We start from the raw sequence: 19,710 nt of genomic DNA on the forward strand, positions 1-19,710 counted from the left end.
AATGAAGTCATTCTTTAAGACAGCATCTCTGAACCACTTGCTCACGGAGTGAGCAGTAACCCATGGAGTTACAGCTTTTAAATACCAAGAACAGAGTTGTATTGATTCATTCTAGTGCTGCCTTAGCCCAAAACTTCAGTAAGTCAGGATGTGTGCTACTCTTAGTAGCTGATGTCTGACAGTAAGCTCACTTTAATACTGGTACAGGGCCATGCAGACTGAGAATAAGGAAAAACTGTTTTAAAATAAGCCAAATGTAAACATATGTGCATTCAGAATACAGAACTAGAGCAGCCCTAACTCAAATACAATGTAATGTAACCTGTACACAGCTAAAGTAGATAAAAGGCAAGTAATCACACAAATTATTTAGCATCTCTTTCTTTTTAGCATCTTTTTAGCAAAAACTAAGTTAATTCTTGTTTTGACAGTAGTTAATTGATGGTTCGATTTAGACCTTAGTTCTTAGTGACTTACTTAACAGGGTCTGACTTCTATCTAAAACTCTAGACTAAGCACTAAAAAAATTACAAAATGCACAAAAACTCAGCACCTTAAGTACTCAAATGTGAGTAACTTTCTCATAAATTATCTGCTAATTCAGATTTAAACTTTCTGGGGGTGGAAAGAGAAGAAAACATTTCCCTAAAACAGCAAAATCTCCCCTCATCCTCTCTGTCTGAGAAGAAAGAAGAAAGGCTTTGCAACACAGACAAAGATGAACCCATATACAAAGATCTCACCAACTGTAACACCCTGTTGGCAGTCCCCAATTTAATTATCTAGAGAGAAGTTCAAGCAAACAGCTTCCTTCTGCTGCCACAGAAATATGTGTTCAGAAGGAAAGAAGCTCTTTCATGTAATAGAGTCCTGGCCAGTTCTGAAATGGCTCATGTAGTCTTCAAGCAGAACAAACATTATTCCTGTTACCACCCTTCCATGCTCTCCTATACCTTTCCCACAACATCTCAACCTTGCCTAGGCCAGTTCTCAGGAAAAAACACATCATGAGTGAGAGGGTGTCACATCACGTACACTATGTTCACATGAGGTCTTTATGCCCAGAAAAAAATTAAAAATTGAACCTGCCAGAGAATGTACCTTCATTACCTATGATGCTTTTTAACTGCAGAAATGGCTTCTATTACAAGGGAGCTTAGCACATAAACAAGGCACTGTTATTAATGTGGTATGTCCTAGGCCAACTGACATCTTGTTTTGTTCTGACATTTTACAGAAAGTTTACTGAATGGGTTATTTTGAAGATTCACATTCATCATATAAATGCTTGTTCAAGCAAATGAGATTCTTATGACAAGGTATCAGCAGAAGTAGCTTAGACACATTTGGTTCAAAAAGGCATTAGATAATTCTGAAAATAAATCTTTTTTTCCCTTCAAGGAATTAAAAATTCAGGGCTAGCAGCAATGCTTACAAAGGACAACTTCCATGACTTACAAGTGACTAAGAAAGACTGAGAAGCAGTTAAAAACATTTCTTCTTATATTTAATATGAAAAAATATCAGCAGTAATTTGGATTTAAAAGAACACCATATAAACATATTGTTAGTGCCCTACGCAGTGCTGAATTGTTTACTATCTTCAACTGTGGGCATAAACCAAGAAATTTTGGCAAATTGTGAATGATAAAATTGGTAGAAAAAGTAGAATTGCTTTCAAACTTTGAATTGTAGTTTCAACTTTCCCCGAGTAAAAATGTCTAAAATATCTTCTTCATTTTGTTATGTTGTCTATTTAAACATTTGTTTGCTCTTAATTTTTTTTATTCATAAGATTATCTAATGTTTACATAATATATCATCTTCAAAAAACATAAAACTTTATTCCAGGAAACTAAAATAAATTTTAAACACTTCCTGATGCAAAAAGTCTTGGCATACCCAGGAGACTATCACTAGCATGCCCTAGTCCAAAATTCCATTTGCTTTGGCAATCGATCATGGTTTTTGTGCAGTGACTGTATGTTTCTCTACTATCAGCATGTTCATTCAGTTGTTTGCCCTGACAGTGCAGCTGTCAGATCCCCAGGGTTTCCAAGTGGGTGCCCTCTCCTGGGCCTAGCAGGTACATGAAGATGAAAACCCTACAGCCCATCCAGAAGGGACTGCATCCCATGCTCAACAGTAGCCTAAAGAAATAGGACAAATGCCACTCATACTTCAGTTGCATAACCCCTTGAATTTGGGGTTTACTTTTTATCTTTCTAAGCATTTCAAGCTCTGTGGACTCTCAGTCAAAGCATTAATCAAACTTACCTGAGAAACACAAGGAAAGAAAATCTCAGATCTACTCAGCCTGACTCCATGGACTTGGCAATGACTACAGCAGTAAACTGGACTTATAGGTAAGGACTGCTCTTGGAGATGACATGAAAAGTCTCCCAAGGACTGTCTCTTAATTAATTCTTCACTTCTTTCTCCTTCACTGCCATGTCTCATTACTTCAAATCTAAGTACCCTGGCACTCTTGTCAAAAGAGTTTGGGGAACAAGCTTCCTAAAAAGCTGTATTTTATTTAATTGTTTTTGAGAAAGTTAAACATTACCTTTTCTAATGGGCTTTCTACTCGGGGTATGCTGATGACCGGCATCTGGGCCAGATTAGCCATATGAGAATGTTCATGTTCTGGCTGACGTCCTCTGAAGTTATTTACCACACAAACAACCTAGAAGGGATTAGAAGATAAACAAAATTGCTAAGGAGCAACTAATTTTTTTGAGCTTTGATCCTGACATTCATAATTAGGAAGAACTGACACCAGCTTTAGTCACAGTTTACAAGAGAAAAAACACAGAAATATAAGTTCATGTTCTATACAAAATCCTTAATTAATATTTGAAGAAAAAAGATTTTCAACCAATTTATTGTTAGATGCATCACCAGAGAACAAAAAGACCCCTCTTATCTAAAAGCAAATGCATTACCAGAGCTAAATAATAGAATATCAACTATTAGCAATGTCATAAGTAGCTGTCCAGAGCATGTGCAGCAGATTATGCCTTAAACTCCTATGGAGGACCAGTACCATCTAAGTTTTGACTAGCAAAGACTTTCTCAAATGGACAGTGAGAAAGGGGGAATAAGAAAGCAAGGATCATTCCCAAGTTTGAACTAAAGGCTAAACTTGCTCAGGGCACCAGCGACTATCAAACAGGGATTTAGGAATGTAAAAAATAACAGTCTGTTAGAGTTTCTATTATTTCAGACACTTAGATGAGCAATGTTTATCCTTTCATGTTTTCTTCAAAACTTAACTAAACTTGATGTCATGCTACTCAATGGAGTTTATGCAAAACTGTGCCACAAAATACAAGAAAAAAATGCTGGGACAGATTTGTATTCTTTTGTCTTTAATGACTTAAGGGACACAAACAGAATGGAAAGACTTCCTTAAAATGAACAAGGAAATAAAACTCCTGGAAACTTCGTGTGGAATAGAACACATGGAAGCATATTTTTAAGGAGACCTAATGCTGCCTTCACTTCTCTCAGAGGAGTGAAAACATCTACTTCAGCCATCCTTCTGAGAGTTCTCAGGCAAGTCAAGTCTTCAGATCCAAGCTACTGAGATCCAAGAGTTAAGCTCAAAAGTGTTTTCATGGGGAAAAAATTTAAAGGTGTATTGAGTATTAATTATTAGCTGCCAAGCAGACAAACTTGCAGGCAGTAAATAGCAGTGACTGTTCTATGCCATAGTCTTGCACTGCAGTGGTCAGTGAAAACAGATTAGTGGCAGCTGACACAGTCCTTAATCATTGTGAACTGTGACCAACATCCAAATTTCAAATACAGTTCCAGAAAAGTGAAAGGCTAAACAAGGATTTTTTGATACAGAAGAACAAAATTTCAACATAATTTCAAACTGAATTACCATGAAAAAAATTCAGTCAGGTTACTTTCAAGTAAAGCAAAAAGAAATATTACTTATTCTCTGATCAGCATAGGTATCAATAGAATTAATTGAATATTTTCTACATGAAATCATTAATAGATATTATTCTGACTGGCATAAGTTTTAGGAAAATGGAGCTTGAGGCAAAAAAAAAATTGGATGAAATGATACAATCTGTTTTACAAGGAAGCTAATAGAGATACTTTGATCATTCATTTCTTGCTTCACATTTCTGAGTGTATGCAAATACAACTAAGGAAACTGATAATTAATTCATTAAAAACAAACATCAGAAACCCCTCCTTTGTCATTTAGTTATCCGACAAAACAAGGCTCACAATTTTTTTTGAGAGAGAGATGAAGTTATACACTGAGTTTTTTCAAGCAGGTGTGACACAGATACACACTTACCAAAAATACTGCTATAGATATTCCAATTACAAATCCTGCTATTACATCTGACCAGTGATTTCGATACTCTGCTACTCTGTTGATTCCAGTAAGGAAAGCCAAGCACATTAAGCCCAAACACAAAACAGGCTTTGCAAGTCTTGTTCCTCTGGCCTTTACTGTGTTGGTGATATACATCTGAAAATTAGAAAGGAAGAAAGTAAAAGACTGATAGATATTTCCCACTAATTGGTGAATAAAATCTTTACATTTTATTTGAACAGACTATGTATATTTGGGTTTAGTTTGTTATGTTTTGTTAAAGAAACAGGAAAGTAGAGCACTAGATAAAGCCATCACACCCTTTTTTCAGGAATATAGAAAAAGAAAAATACCATACAACAAAAGTACATTTTATGTGAGCCTGAAAAGCTCCCAGAAGAGCATGCAAATCAGACAATTCCATCCTAATACTCCAAATCTATGTATTTATTTATACAGAGAGGTAACGGGACTGATTTTTCACTGTGCAGTGTTCACAATAATAGAAAAATATCTTGGCTTGTACAACAAGGCCCTGTTTTTATTAGTAAATAACTCCTTCCTGATACACAACTTCTCTATGTGATCAACTAGAGGTTTGCCAAAAAGCAGAGAAAATTCAACTGAATGCCTGCATCGACTTTTATAAATGCAATATATAATAGTTTCAACTAGTGCTGAACCAACGCAGCCCTGTACTTCACTGATGGTGACTGAAGATAATTTACTACAACCCCTCCAGCACACAAACCAGTCTAAAGGTAGAAACTTTTATGCATCAGTCTGCCCTGCTTGCAGCCTAACTCTGCCTGTACAAGATCAGTGAATTAAAAGCCTGATGACAGAGCAGCTCCCCTACCCTAAGGATACATTAGTGACTCTTAGGTTTAAGCCAGCTCTTTCCGACCTATAATGGACTAATGGAAAAAAAATAGTACTAAGTCTTTTAACTTTCATTCTCTTGAATCTTGGCATTAAGGTTTCTTGAAAATTCTCCCTTGCAAAATTATTCTTCAATTAACTAGATTTTTAAGAAAACAGGACTTACTTTCTGCAAAAGATGTTTCTGCAATGAAAGCACTGAAATCCCTGAACCCATCATGTTTAGACAAAGGTAAACAGATGCATCTGCACTGAAGCACCAGTAGCTTTCTGGCCAACAAATGGACAGTTCCTTGGGCTTTTTTGTACCGTCTGAAACTCAAAATTCATTTACTAGGTAATCCGTTATAAAGTGCTACAATAAACCAGTGAAAAAGTTTAGGAAGTGTGATTTAAGTTATGACAAATTAAGTGAAGGAAGTAGTGGTCAGAGCTTATCTGAAAATAGCAACATCTGACAAACTTTGTTCAACACACTACAGAAAGATCCATAACTTAGAGGATGAATCAAAGCTTAAACTTAAAATCACAGCAGAGTACTACAACACATACATCTTCAGTGACCTTACTGTAATGAACAGTAAACTTTCAACTAAAGCAGACTGAGCAAAGCTTTGGTTTGGGGTGAATCTCCAAACCACATTTCTCCTCTCTTTATCCTAGAAAACTTCAAGAATAAAATTTCTCCCTTTGCTGACTATTCTTTTATCCTAACTCCTTGTATTTCTCCAAGTTACTCTTACCAGTGCTGAGAAAACTACAAACTTAATTTCCAGCCTTTTAGCTCCAATGGTTTCCTTCAAGTTACAGAAAGAACAGTGCAAGCCAAGTTATGCAGCAATCTTCTATTTTAGTCAGCCTCAGTGTACTTCTGGATATTACCAAGTATTATCCACATGCACACTACATGGTAGAACATTTGGTGCAAGGGAAAAATATTCTAATAGTCTGAATATGCAGCAAGACCACCAGATTTCAAATACAGCTTGGGTGAGGCTGACACAGGGAACTTGGCAGAAAGCAGTGTGCATTTAATTCTGTATTGTGGCATGTTGAATCAAAATTACAACTGAGAAGGAAAAATCAACTCAAAAAGTGTTGCTTGTTTAAAGCAGGTCTTGGTGACATCTATTTCAGTTATCTATAGCACTTGGTCATCGCCCAAGATTACCTCAATTTTTTTGAGATCAAAAAGCAGTATAATTCAAATACTAGATTCTGCAGGGTTTCAGTCAAACTTCTGCATTTTCAGTACAAAACTAAACTGACGAGTTCTCAGAATCTTTTACAGTCAAGTATATCCTTCAAATCTCTACTCAAAGAACCAAGGAGAAACAACTGCAGATTCATCTTGTGCCTCATGCAAGTGATCACCATTTGCTGAGTCCCTGTAAAGCAGTCAGGATTGTCACGCCCAGACCATTGTGCACAATAACCTGAGGCTTCTGCCAGCATAGGTACCATTTCTATCTTTTCTTTAGAGAACAAGCACCACTGAAGAAGAGCATTATATCAAAATATTATTAAAGAATCAATAGAAACAAGGCAAACTTTTCCTGAAACAATGTAGCAAAGTCTATATTTGTAAAACACTACATAGCAAATGCAGACTCTTCAAAGGCAAGATTCATAGATGTCCATTTTAAACCCAACCCTCCTGCAGCTCTAGTACTATTAACATAAGTCACCTCAATAAAAAAACTGATTTGCACTAAGAATAAAATATAATTAAGGAGTTATTTTCTTCTTGATTCTGGAAGGTAATCTATAAACCAGTATACAAAAGTATGACAACGAATAAATATCTTGAAAAGATGACTTTTCTTACCTTACTTTTCATAAATACTAAAGAAAAATAGCTCAGTGATTTGAAACAGTAGTGAGAATGAATGCCAATATAAATTTGTACGTGGCTAAAAATGTCCACTGAACAAGTACATCTCTCTTCCTTTTAAGAACAGAAATTTGGAGAGGAAGAATCTAATTAAAGAAAACTGCTAAATTAATCAACAAGACCAATATTCAAGATTTATTTATGTAAGGTCAAGGCTTGATACAGTAGTCAGAGTTAATTTGCAGGCTGCACATTCTCCTGCAACATCAGATCAGTGGTGAGTCATCTTCTTACAGAAATCCTGCCATAAGATTTTATTATGAAAATATATAAAGGTGGTACCAGCAAGTAGATACTGGCAGAGAGTCATATTATGGAGCTGGATGTTATCTGAGCATTCTGTATACCAACATTTACTAGATTTTCAGGAAAACACAAACATTTGACCTTCAGTATTCAAGACACTGAAAGTGAAGTCTTCGGAGAACTTTATAAATTGAAAGAAAAACCTAACTGAAGTGGTTTTGAAAATAAGTATTTGAAAAAGTCAGAATCATCACTATCATCAGCAAAGACAAAGCTGCCTGTGAGGTTCCTGATATTACTGTCTCACATCATAATATAAGGAATAATCACAGTGGTGGCACTTAGCTTGTACTGAGAAAGCTTTCAGGAGTGTCACGTTCCAAGTCTTACCTACATGAAATATGTCCAAAATCTAGTAAACAAACTCATACAGAAACAAGAGAAGAACAGGAATGGTATGTCAAGTGCAGGACAAAGTGGCCTCCTGGGCTGTGTTGTAAGCTCGTCCTAGTTGTTGTCTTCCAGCTGACCTCTAGGCTCACCCACACAAGCATCTACACAAACACACATGTAACAGGTCCCAGTGTCATTTTAGAGTAGAGTGAGACAGCAGGCTGGGTGCACCAGCCAGGAGGGAGGTTAATTTTCCCAAGCATGTAGGTAGGAAGATCCTCCTGTGCTTGCTGTCTCGGCCCTCCCTGAAGCAGATGGTCTGGGGGACTGAGAAAGAGACAGAGCAGTCCCACAGTGGGCTGGCAATAATGACTCATGAAGCAACAAGCACAAAGGGGAAGGAATCACTGTACAAGAACCTATCTCAGGCAGCTCTCCAAATAAAAGTTACATCATGGTTTGTTTTGCTTTTAGAAAGCACTATCATTAGAAAAAGAATCTTGAACAATTCAAGTAATAGATATCAATAGATGTTCCACCTAAGGAATGCAGAGCTTTCTGTGTTAATCATACCTAAAAATATATATATATGTACATATATATATATATATATATATTTGGAGATCCAAAAGCTGAAAAAAGAGTGTGCTGTAGTGGAGGGTAGTCTGATATCAGTTTTATGTTTAGTTAGAATCCTGTTTGACAATCTAAAAGCTCTTAAACTTCCTTGATTAATTATTGAGTCAAATTATTTCTAGAGCAAGCCAATCATATTCTCTAATCATCTGGGCCCTTCTGCAACTGCCCACTGAAGATTTTTTTTAGTGCTTTTGAAGCCTCCTCCAGCTTTCTCCATAAGTTTTGTAATAATTATTAATGACCCTAGACAAAAATTGGCTTTCAAATTCAGGCATCTGGACTGACAAAAGGAAGGGAAATGATGGACTTTATGATTAAGTCTCCCTCTATGAATGCCTCACAGCCGTAATTCTAAACAACTGGAGACAAAAAGATGTATCCTTCAATGTACCAGAACTGGAGGATTTTCCCAAATATTAATTAAAGCTTATTCAGCCTACAGAGATTATCTTGAGCAATTGAATTGTAATGAAGAACTGACTGACAAGAAATACCTAGAGGCCTTGTCCCTTGATCAAATTGTAATGATATTTTACTATTGAGCTTGAAAATAAAGAGTACACTCAACATATCAAGCTCATGATACATGCTGTACAGTCAGAAAGAAGGTGCACTTTTACTTGCTGCACCAGGTACTGAAAAGCAACTCCACTTTCCCACTGCTTTTTGTTAAAAACGGAAAAAAGAATCATTTAATTTTTCAATGTCCAACCAAAGAATGGATAAAAGACTGAATTGATAAAGTGGCTCTGAACGTACCCAAAAGACTAGCAGAGACAGAGGCCTGTCATGCCTCCACCAGCTGCCCACTGAGCTGGAGGCAAACAGGCACTTCATGACCAAGGAGAGGTAAGAGAGAGGTAAAGGCTGGATCAAGGAGTGACAATGAGCAGAATGTCACCATGTTGTCAGAACTGTGACCTTGCTGTCTTCTCCCAGTGACTTGTAAGCACAGTATACAGCAAAAACGATGCAGCAGAATGCCAGGAGCAAGAATTTTACAGAAACAGTGATCACAGTCCCTGCAAAAGCTCTGCAGACAGGAAGATATTATTTGCCAATTTTACCTGCTAGACTTGTCTATGGCCACAGCTGAGGCCAATGATTCCAAGTACAAAGCATCAGAAACAGCCTAAAGACCATGGGACTATGTAAATTACCAAGACATGAAACCTGTATTTCCACCATTACAAATCCAAAGTCTGAAGTACATTCAGTAACACCAAGTTTAAACACTGCCCTGCAGACAGGCTGGCTGCCAACTGCTCTTGTCCAACATAGTAAGACTAAAACAATGAAAAGGCAAAATTTTAAGAAAACTTTAATTCCTTCTATAAACTACAACTAGCAATGACCAATTCCCTTAGATACGCAGCACGAAAGGACAACTGGTAGTCACACATCTCATATTTAAATTCATGGGAACAGAACAGAACTAAATCTTCATCTATCACTTCAAAATCCTCTAAAAAAAATTCACAGCTTCTCATCTGGGTGTCTCAGTTGTGAATAAAAACCAAGTATGTGCATATTTGGCTGCTTCAAAATACACCCCTAATTACCCAGGCTACGTCTGCTTAGATATATCAAAATGTGGCTTATACAATTATATTCTATTTAATAAATTTGCAGTGTTTGCCATAATACCTAGGGTAGCAGATGCTGTTCCAGCTAAGAAAGGGTGAATTGCAATGCTTGTAAGAGGTGAAACTTGATGCAATCAACTTATTAACACAATTCAAGAAAAAACAAGCAAACTGAAGATCTGAGACAAATTGAGCATACCCCTAAGAAGAAATTCAGCTAGCAGCCAGGTTGTTACAGCTTTTGGAATAGATTTACAGTGGTTCATTTTGAAGACACTGGAAAAAGTAAACCTAAAAGCCTAGACAGGTAATGCATCCTTGAAAGTGTCTTTGTTTGGAGCAGGGTAGAGACAACACCTAACCATAGTGCTGCCATTCAACATCCCCATTGCTAAGTCTTCCCTGATAGGCACTGTAAGAAAGAAATGGAAGCAAACATTACAGAGAGGACTAAATATTAGCAATACTACTGTTTTAAAAAGACTGTACTTTGAGCAGGAGGGCAATTCAGAGTTGCCATAGCAACCACCAACTCTCAAAAGAGGGGAGGAGGAAAAAAGGAAGTCTCAAGAACTTGGATGAAAAAAGAAGCTATTGTTAACAAGAAGCTATTGTTAACAAGACAATCTGCATAGATGCTAGGTGTTAGGTACAAGGTTGTACTTAAATGGAACCAGATAGAGGAATTTTAAGTAAATCATGGGTTGCTTTTTTTTTAAAATGAGTGGATCAGTGAAATCACACAAGTCTGACATTGTTTAATTTGCCAACTCAGAGAGAGAGCACTCTGGACCAGCTTCTTGACTGTTTATGCCTTTAAGCTGATTTCCTTTTGTGCACAGCTAGCTAAAATGTCCAGGGACAAATCTGTAACAATCCTTCCTTCCCCCCAAATATTTTTGTTAAAAAAAGAAAGGACATTCTGTATAAGAGATTATAAGCTCATGAAATACTTATTGAGTAATATATGGAGGCCTTTATGCCCATGCTTTCAATAACTGTTAAAACACAGCTCATACCAAGACTAGGCCACTGTTTAAACACCCTACTCCAGTGAACAGTGATGAGAAACTTGTTATTCAGGGCCAACAACCCTGATAAACATCAGGACAGTGTAGGGACACTACCTCAAAGACTGGAACACTGGATTTCTTTCCCTGTTGTATAACAGTATTTATAGCAACAGGATTTAAAGGAGGAAAAAAAAAAAAAAAAAAAGACTGCCAATATTCCATAAAGGACACAACTTTTGCAGGCTACAACTCAGCTAAATACATTATAGCAATGCACTTGAATAGACAGCTTGTAAGAAATCAGAAGTCCTGCAAGCAGTTTCTAACGCTATAGTTAAATGATGAGAATGTCATTCATCATGCAGCAAAACAGTACTGGCACAGGGTATATTCATTGCTGCAGTTACTGAAGGATTATAAAATCATTAAACAAATCACAGCAGTTTTTACTTTTGACATTGCTAATTGTATACTGACCACAGACAATATAACATTTGCATAAAGTACTCTTACACATGTCAAAAGCCATGAGTACTAGGTATTAGACCTTACAAAAGTCTACTTTTAGCTTTTGAAATGTATTAACGCTATCTGCCTTCCTTCTTGGCAGAAGTTAATTTCCTTTAGTTACTATGAGTCATGGCAACAGTGGTAATCCAACTTTACAGATGGATGAGAAAAATAGGAGCAATAAAAATGAAGAATGCTGAATGTTTTCTAAAATAGCTTAAGCCAAATTTAGAGATATGTTTCAGCAAAGTAAAGCCTTAGATAAGTCCCCAAATAAAGGCAATACTATTAGGAGTCTTACACTTATCTCAAGTTAGAACGGAATTTTAGTGCTAATCTCTTATTGGCAGATAACACTTGACTGTACTGATGATCCATATCTCTGCAACAGTTCTCACAAGGAACAATTGGTAAATCTTACTGTCAGTGCTGCAGATTTTCAGCACCAGGTTCTAAAGCCATATTCAGAAGCACGGAGCCACCACACTGTCTGCGGATGGAGTTGGGGTCTTTGCCATGCTGGCAAGTACCAGTTTCCAGACAAATCAGGAACTGAAAGTCAGCTCATTAAATATATGCTCAAAAGCAACACACACACACATATGCACACATACATACATGAACAGGCAGGCCACTGTTCAAATACTGAGGGATTTTAAGGGATAATTCCTGCAATGACCTTGGAGACATGCACACACGCCTGCCTTGTTTCAAACTGACATTATGAGGGCAGCCCTGGGCCCATCCAAAGGGCTACAAAAGACTGATTACTGGCACAGGCCAGGTAAGAGACTCCAATAGGCATGCAACGGGGGTAACTTTACAAAAACAAGATCTGCTTCTGCTTAAGACTAGAATGATGTGCACTCCAAAATAAGCCAGGGAGTATTGCAGAGTTACTTACGCAAGATTCATTCATCACTCTGCCTCTCACCTGCCCCCCACACTTCTCATCAAGCCTCTAGTGCTCTGGTGTCAGGCAGTAAACATCAGCTTTTACCCCAGCCCTGATCATGAATCCTTGAATCAGAGAGGGGAAAGAGAGGCAGGGCTGGATTGTCTTGTTGCCCACTTCATTTCAGAATAAGAGCCAAGTTGACGATGCATGAGCACTGAGCTACCCTGAAATACTGTTCCTGGTATCTAAAGACACACACAGATCCCAGAAAACCTGCAGAGATAAGACACTTACCCAGTCTTTTGCTTCATGCCACCAAATAGACGTATGCAATTCCACTAATCTCTACTGGGTTAAAAAGGAAAGAAACCGCTACCAGTCACAAGCAAGTCCTACCATTATTCTTTATCACACAACAAAGCCTCCTCCCACATTCCCTGAGAATGAGGAAAAAGTAAAACAAGAACTTGGTTACCCTAAAACTATAACCTTTTTTGGACAACTTGCACTCTCTCAGCATTGCCTTACTCTTCAAGGCTCAGAAAACCAGTACATCTGTAATTGTAAGAATTAAGTCCAATGAATCAAATGCTCAAAAGGCCTCACAATAACTCACAGAAGGTTTACATACATAAAATCAGTCAATAGTTGTCTAACCTTCTTCCCATTCCTCCCTTCTCCCCCCACAGTGTGAACTGTTTGATTTTAAAAATACAATGACATTAAATAGTACAATATACTTACAGCCAGATACATAGCTGCATATACACTTAGTGCTGCTTCTTTGGATGGGAATGTCTTTCTGGCTTTCATGATGAGGTCTGGATTTCCTGTACAGGCATGTACGCTACTGATGAACTGTGTATACTGTTTACATCCAAGTGCTGTATAGTTGGGTTTACAAAGTGCAAGAAAATGTGGTGCAAGATTCCCTGTTACTACTTGTCCAGCATTTACAAAGATGTCCGTAGCAAAGAGTCCAAATGCATAAATTCCTAAAGAGGGAAAAAAAAGAGTTAAATTTCCTCAAAGTTTCACTTCAGGGCAACATATTATAACATTTATCATAGTAATATATCAGCTCCTTCCATTTAAAAACATAAAAAGCCCTAACATGTATTTTACCCTAAAGATCCTAGTTCACACTGGAGATGGAACTTTCCTATACATCTGCAGCAGCAATGCTGCAGTGTGGTTTTGTCCCTGAACTCTCTCCACCCTTTGGAGAAGCATGCTCACTCTTTTACTAGTAGCCTGCTTACCCAGGCCTACTAGCCATGAATCTCCACTGGTCAGGGTAGCTCGCTATACTGATATCTAACTTTTGTCCATGTTCACTAAATGGAAGGGACAGAAGCAAATGCTTTAGTCAGGCCTTAATGGAGAAGTAACTTGAGAAGCTGTAACATATACTGGACAAACATTTTCTTTTCCCTTGCAGCTGTCAAGAAGCTCAAGTACTGAATAATTCAATATTGCCATGCACAAGCTGTCTTCATCTACCTGCTACTGGGTACAGCTCTATGCATGGCATATTAATCACAAAATCAACACAGTGAGCTAATGATCTATATATTTGAGGAGCTACTTATGCTAACAAGTTTTTTCATCAGCATATCAGCAAAGCACTAAGTACATGTATGCATTAATTTGAATGGAAATGCATGTATCTGATTACTTAAAACAGACTTTTTCTATTCTGAGATTCCTTACTAAACTTTGGAAGTGAGTTCTGGAAGGAAATGCAAACACAGTACCATGACTGGGAGGAAAATCAGCAGATGCATGTTCGTACTCCTCCTGAGCTACAGATTTCCCCCTATGTTTCCACAGGCAAATTACCTTACCTTTCCCAACTTCAAGGGGCACCAGGAGGACTTTAATGAACGTAAACCACATCAACATGATGCGAAAGAAACACATGCATTTCTCAAGGTTAATTTTTTCCTCAGCAAAGCCAGAGGACTGAGAATGATTTCTGGGTTCCTGGCTGGTCAGCAATGTCACTCTAAGATTAATTCACCCTGAACTACTAGACACTGCTGAGCAGCAGATTGTGCCTAGTAGAGTCTCTGCACAGAAGGGCCCTTTCAGCAAGCCCTGAGGGTGTGCACTGTCCCGGCATAGGTGGCCACATCACTTTGTCTGAGCATAATGGGTAGTGACACCTCATCTGGTACAACAGTGTGAAGGCCACAATTCAGCTTCTCCCTCCCTCACGATTTTTTTTTCTTTTTTTTTCTTTTTTTTTTTTCCTGTTTCTGTGAGCAAAGAGGGCCCACCAAATGGGGAAGAAACATGGGCACTGATTACCCAGAGCAAGTGAAGCAGGAGGAGCTCCTCATCATCGCTTCCCATCTCCTCCAAACCTATGCAAGATAGTCTCATTCTTAATGACTTCTACCACCAGTGTGACAGTGAGCAATTGCACTGTCAGAAGGCAGGCATGGCTGTTACACAAACACTTCAAATACAGGCACAGATGAACATCCCCTCCCTCCCCCTGCGACTGGGGCAGGGGGGGAGGATTAGCAGCCCCAAGGCTTTGTTCCTCCAGCTGTTTCTGTTAGATACCATCATGAGTTAGAAGCAAACAACAGAACTGAGCCCTGCAGTGGCATCCCTGTACATATTTAAAAGCAGCATATAGGAAAACTCAATACACTTTGAGTGGTGGTAGTTCTCCCTCCAAACTCATTTACAATGAACTAAGTAGAAAGGATGACATCTCTTATCTACTAAAGTCAGTGGGGGAGTCACAGCTGGCTTCAGTGGAGCATGGATTCTCTAACAGTTTTCTTTTAGAGACTATAATGCAATCTCCAGGCTAAGAAAGTACTTAAACCAGGCTTGGCCTTAGACACATATTTATATCCCAATGTTTTCAACTGTGGCTGCTATGTGTATGTGTGTAACCAAAAGAAAACCATCTAGAGATACTAGAGATACGGCACAAGGGTATCTCCCTCACGTCCCCTGGTCTAGGGCTGCTGGTAGTTTTTGCCCCTTGTGGTCCCAGTTTTTTTTTTTAATCCAACTTTCCAAGAAGTTTAATTTATTACTCCAAAAAAAGAGGGCTCACTGCATCTGAGTTAAGACTACACATGAATCGTTGCATGGTCATCTTTATATCTTCCCCAGGTCAAAATTAAGACTTAGTTGATTAGTCTAACCATTCAGAAAATGCAAGCATTAATTTTGCTCATACCAAGGAATCTGATGGTCCTGCGCACCAATGGATTTATATAACAACAGTCTCCAGTTAATATTGTTTTTTCTTGATTTTCAAAATCCTTTGTAGCTAACTGTAGACAAAACACTGCAGTTTCTCCAATGATAATCTTAGGGAATGAGAAAAAAGGGGAGAGAAACGGTACATCAGATTATAGCAATTAAATATACTACTATTACAAAGACAGCTATCTCTCTTAAGAAAACAAGACCAAACCAACACAAAAAACAACATAAGTGAACCAAGTTCTGTACATTAATCTTCTTACAAGAGAAATATGCCTTATGGCTTGCTTTATGTTATTTGCATTAGAGAGAATAACCCAGGACTTGGAATTAACACAACATAACCTAGTTTTCAGGTTGAGGAGAAAGAGAGAGAAATCTATTAGTTCAAGAACAGATCACATAATGCACAAGATGTGGATCAAAGTGAAGGATTAATCATGAAAGATGCTAAACATATCAGTTCCCATACAGCTTTCACTGACACAACACTTCACAGGGGTGAACTCTAAATTTTGGATGATAGGGAGGGGAAGGGGAAGAAAAAAAATATTAAAAATATCTCAACAGAGCTCCTGTTCACATTGGAGGACTGGTTTGCCAGGAGGGTTTGATTCATATTTTGTTGGCTAAGTTTACCAAGCCTGGCTTCTGCTTTGTTCCTCATGCTGTAACAAAATGCCACCACTGATATTTTTAATACTAAGCACGGCCGGTCTTGCATCTGTTACACCAAAATGAATAACATTCTCATGTCTATAGAAAATTCACATTAGAGTTGGTGAAAAAAAAAATAAATCACAAATTAAAAAAAAGAAAAACAGATTTTGAATGTAAAATATTCCCTCACAGATGTGTATTACTTGCCTATCAAACCAGGACCTTTAATTTACCTATTAGATTTATGGTATTAAGACTTAATAGCCAAAGCCAAGACTTAAGCATATATCTATTTAAAACTATGATACTGAAGCTTTACACTGTAGCACAGTGATGATGAAAGAATAGAGGAGAAGGGTCAAATGCTGACCATTGTATTTCAACTTTGATTCACTGCGTGACTTGAAGGAAAGGCTCTTCTATATGAAAAGCAGTAACTCTTATTGATAGGTACATCACACTTTAATAAAAAGGAATGAAGACCAGCAAACTGAAGTCCTAATACTACACAAATACAAGAAATAATGCCATCGAATCTCGCATTAAATCTGCCTCTGTTTTTCTGAATCTTTGTTCCAAGAGGAAATTATAAACCTTTTAATGTATCACAACAGATCTGAACTGTTCTCCATGCAGCACTGTAGCTGCTATGGGTGATGGCTCACAAGCAGAGCTATTAATAGGAAGAACATAATTAATGACCTTATTTAGTTATTTTGTGGATCTATACAGATGACTTTGGGCTAATTGCGGCACATGGAGGAGGAAAAGTGCTTCTTGTAAAACATGTGGCACAAATAACAAATACCTGTGGTGGCAAGAGTGTAAAAAGCAAAATTCACTTTGTCACAGAAACAGTCACCATTTATTACTTTACAATGTCTTCAGATCATAGTGGAATTTTTAGATGAAACAGAAATTTCAATAGCTGAACTAACAATCATCCTCTCTCTATTTTATGCAAGCAAATTTTCAGCATACTGAAGTACCATTCCTTCATCTATAATTAACAAATGATTGTTATCACAGTTAATGCAACCTTGAATTCAAGCTCACCAAAATTATGTCAACAATAAGGATAATTCAGCCCTATGACCCCTAAGGCTCTCAAGAAAGGAGATCCTCACTTTCAGCAACTTGTCTTCACCAGCTGCATCTAGGTTCTTGCTGCTGGCAAGTTTCTCCTTGTTAGACTTCTGTCTTTGATGGTGACCTGGATGAAGAAAACCCTGTGCCCCAAGAACAGCAGGGAGTTATTTTGTTCTCAGCTATTTCTGCACAAAAATAATCTCAGAGTGGGTACACAGGTGCAACCGTCAGAATAGTGCAGAAATCTGCTAAACACAAAAATTTTGCTATACAAGGCCTAGAGCTCTACAACCTCAGGAGTTATCAGAGTGGGACTGGCCATTGAATGTAACAGGCATTCATCTCTATGCCTCTGTGACTTTACTTTGATAGACTCCTTCGGGAATTTAGCAAAAAAAATACAGGTTCTGTTGTTTGGGGATTTTTGTACTGGCAGCTCAGCCAGAGCTGTTCTCCTTCCTCCATCCTTCAGCACAAGCACTGCTCATCTCAATAACCAGCCTACTGATGCTTCAGAAATGGAAGAAAATCTTAGAATCGTAAAAGAGTTTTGGTTGTAGAAAACCTGTGCAATCATCACATCCTTTTCCTCTTTTTCAGTCTTCTTCCTTCAGTGCTGAAGTCCCAGGAGAGGTGCAGATTTCAAGTGAAATTCCTTCCCTTCTCTCTGGCACGACCTGGAATAATCAGTTCTACGTAGGCAGAGGAAAGTGAGGGCAATCTCCCTCTTGCCCTTTACCATAATTTGCATGCCTGGTATATTCCAGGAGGGAATAATTCTTGTATTCCCTCTGGCACAAGGACTGCCATCACCCCTTGCACCTCATATGTGACTTGTGACAAGTCAACAAATGACATTTAAAATAACACAATTACTTGTGTAATTCTTGGCTAAATCTCAGGGCATGAAGTTTTACAAATATTCAAAAACTGACAGAGAAGGATTGGAACTGAGAACCTGAAAGCTCTTACAACATAATCTTTTGGATTGAGCTACACAAAGAAGTACAATTTGGAATGGTCAAAGTGAGGATATATCTTTCACCTTATTCTGTCTAACAGGGTTACACTACTTGAGTTCACTGAACAGATTCACGGAAGAATGATATATATTAAAATTCCTAGCTCACATGTTTTAACTGGTGTTAAAAGCTGCTAAAGACCATCTTTGCCTAAGGCTAAGAAAATCTTTTAACATATAATTACAGCATGTGAAGCATAAGGAAAAGAACAATTTTCACCTGAAGAATAACAATACAACGTGCAGGCTTTCCAGTATTCTAAAGAACATATATGAAAATAATTTTCACATATCTTCAATAAAAATGCAGTGTACATAACTGTTGTCAGTAGAAGCAAGACAAAAATGATAGCCCTACAGGCAGCAGCCTAAGCTCTGACAGGTAGCAATCATGTCCTTGTTCTACGTGCAGCTTCCTTCTGTAACTGCAGGGAAGACCTTTAGTCCTGGTTCACAGTATAAAGTGCAATAGGCAAAATACACAAGATCACCCTACATAAAGATATTTAATATTAAATTATACTTCAAACTAGCATTTAGAATAGATTCACAGATTGTTTTGTCTGGGAAAGATCATGTCCATTGTTAACATGGCACAGCCAAGTCACCACTAAACCATGGCCCGAAGCACCACACCTACACATCTTTAGTCCCTCCAGGGACTAAAGGATGGAGACTCCTTGACTTCCCTGGGCAGTCTGTTCCAGTGCCTGACAACCCTTTCAGTGAAGAATTTTTTCCTAATATCCAGGCTAAAAATTCCTGCCAGAACTTTAGGCCATTTCCTCTCATCCTTTCACGAGTTACTGGGGAGAAGAGAACAACCCCCACCTTGCTACAGCCTCCTTCCAGTTAGTTGTAGAGAGCAGTAAGTCTCCCCTGAGCCTCCTTTTCTCCAGATTAAACAACCCCAGTTGCCTCAACTGCTCCTCTTCAGACTTTTGCTCTAGACTATGCACAGCTTTGTTGCTATTCTTCAGACACACTCCAGTACTTCAATCTCTTTCTGGTAACAAGTGGCCCAAAACTGAACACAGTAGTCAAGGTCCAGCCTCACCAAATAATCCTTTCTTTGTATGGAAGCATGGAAAAGAGTTATTAACCCACCAAAATCTACATAATAGGAATTTTTTTTTTTAACCATCTCCATGGCAGTTGTATCCTGCCTGTGATGTGACAATGCATTCAATAGCCAGGAACAGAGTTGGGGAGGACCAAGATCTAAAATTGATATTTCCTCTTGTTTCACCTCTTAGCTCCTGATTAATTTATTGGCTGATTTATTTTCATGGTGGCT

General features: G+C 38.1%; 1 protein-coding gene across 8 annotated transcripts in view; it reads right to left on the reverse strand.

The window, feature by feature from the left end:
• PLPPR5 (phospholipid phosphatase related 5) overlaps positions 1-19,710 on the reverse strand; it is an 89,429-nt gene that overhangs the window by 53,961 nt on the left and 15,758 nt on the right. For all 8 annotated transcript variants that reach the window (XM_071750911.1, XM_071750909.1, XM_071750915.1 and 5 more), the window contains exons 2-5: positions 15,615-15,747; positions 13,151-13,401; positions 4,325-4,501; positions 2,567-2,686 (exon numbers count right to left, since the gene is read on the reverse strand). In XM_071750911.1, coding sequence (XP_071607012.1) covers positions 2,567-2,686; positions 4,325-4,501; positions 13,151-13,401; positions 15,615-15,747 — 681 coding nt within the window. The remainder of the gene's footprint in view (positions 1-2,566; positions 2,687-4,324; positions 4,502-13,150; positions 13,402-15,614; positions 15,748-19,710) is intronic.

Source organism: Heliangelus exortis, chromosome 8 (genome assembly GCF_036169615.1).
Source record: "Heliangelus exortis chromosome 8, bHelExo1.hap1, whole genome shotgun sequence".
NCBI lineage: Eukaryota > Metazoa > Chordata > Aves > Apodiformes > Trochilidae > Heliangelus > Heliangelus exortis.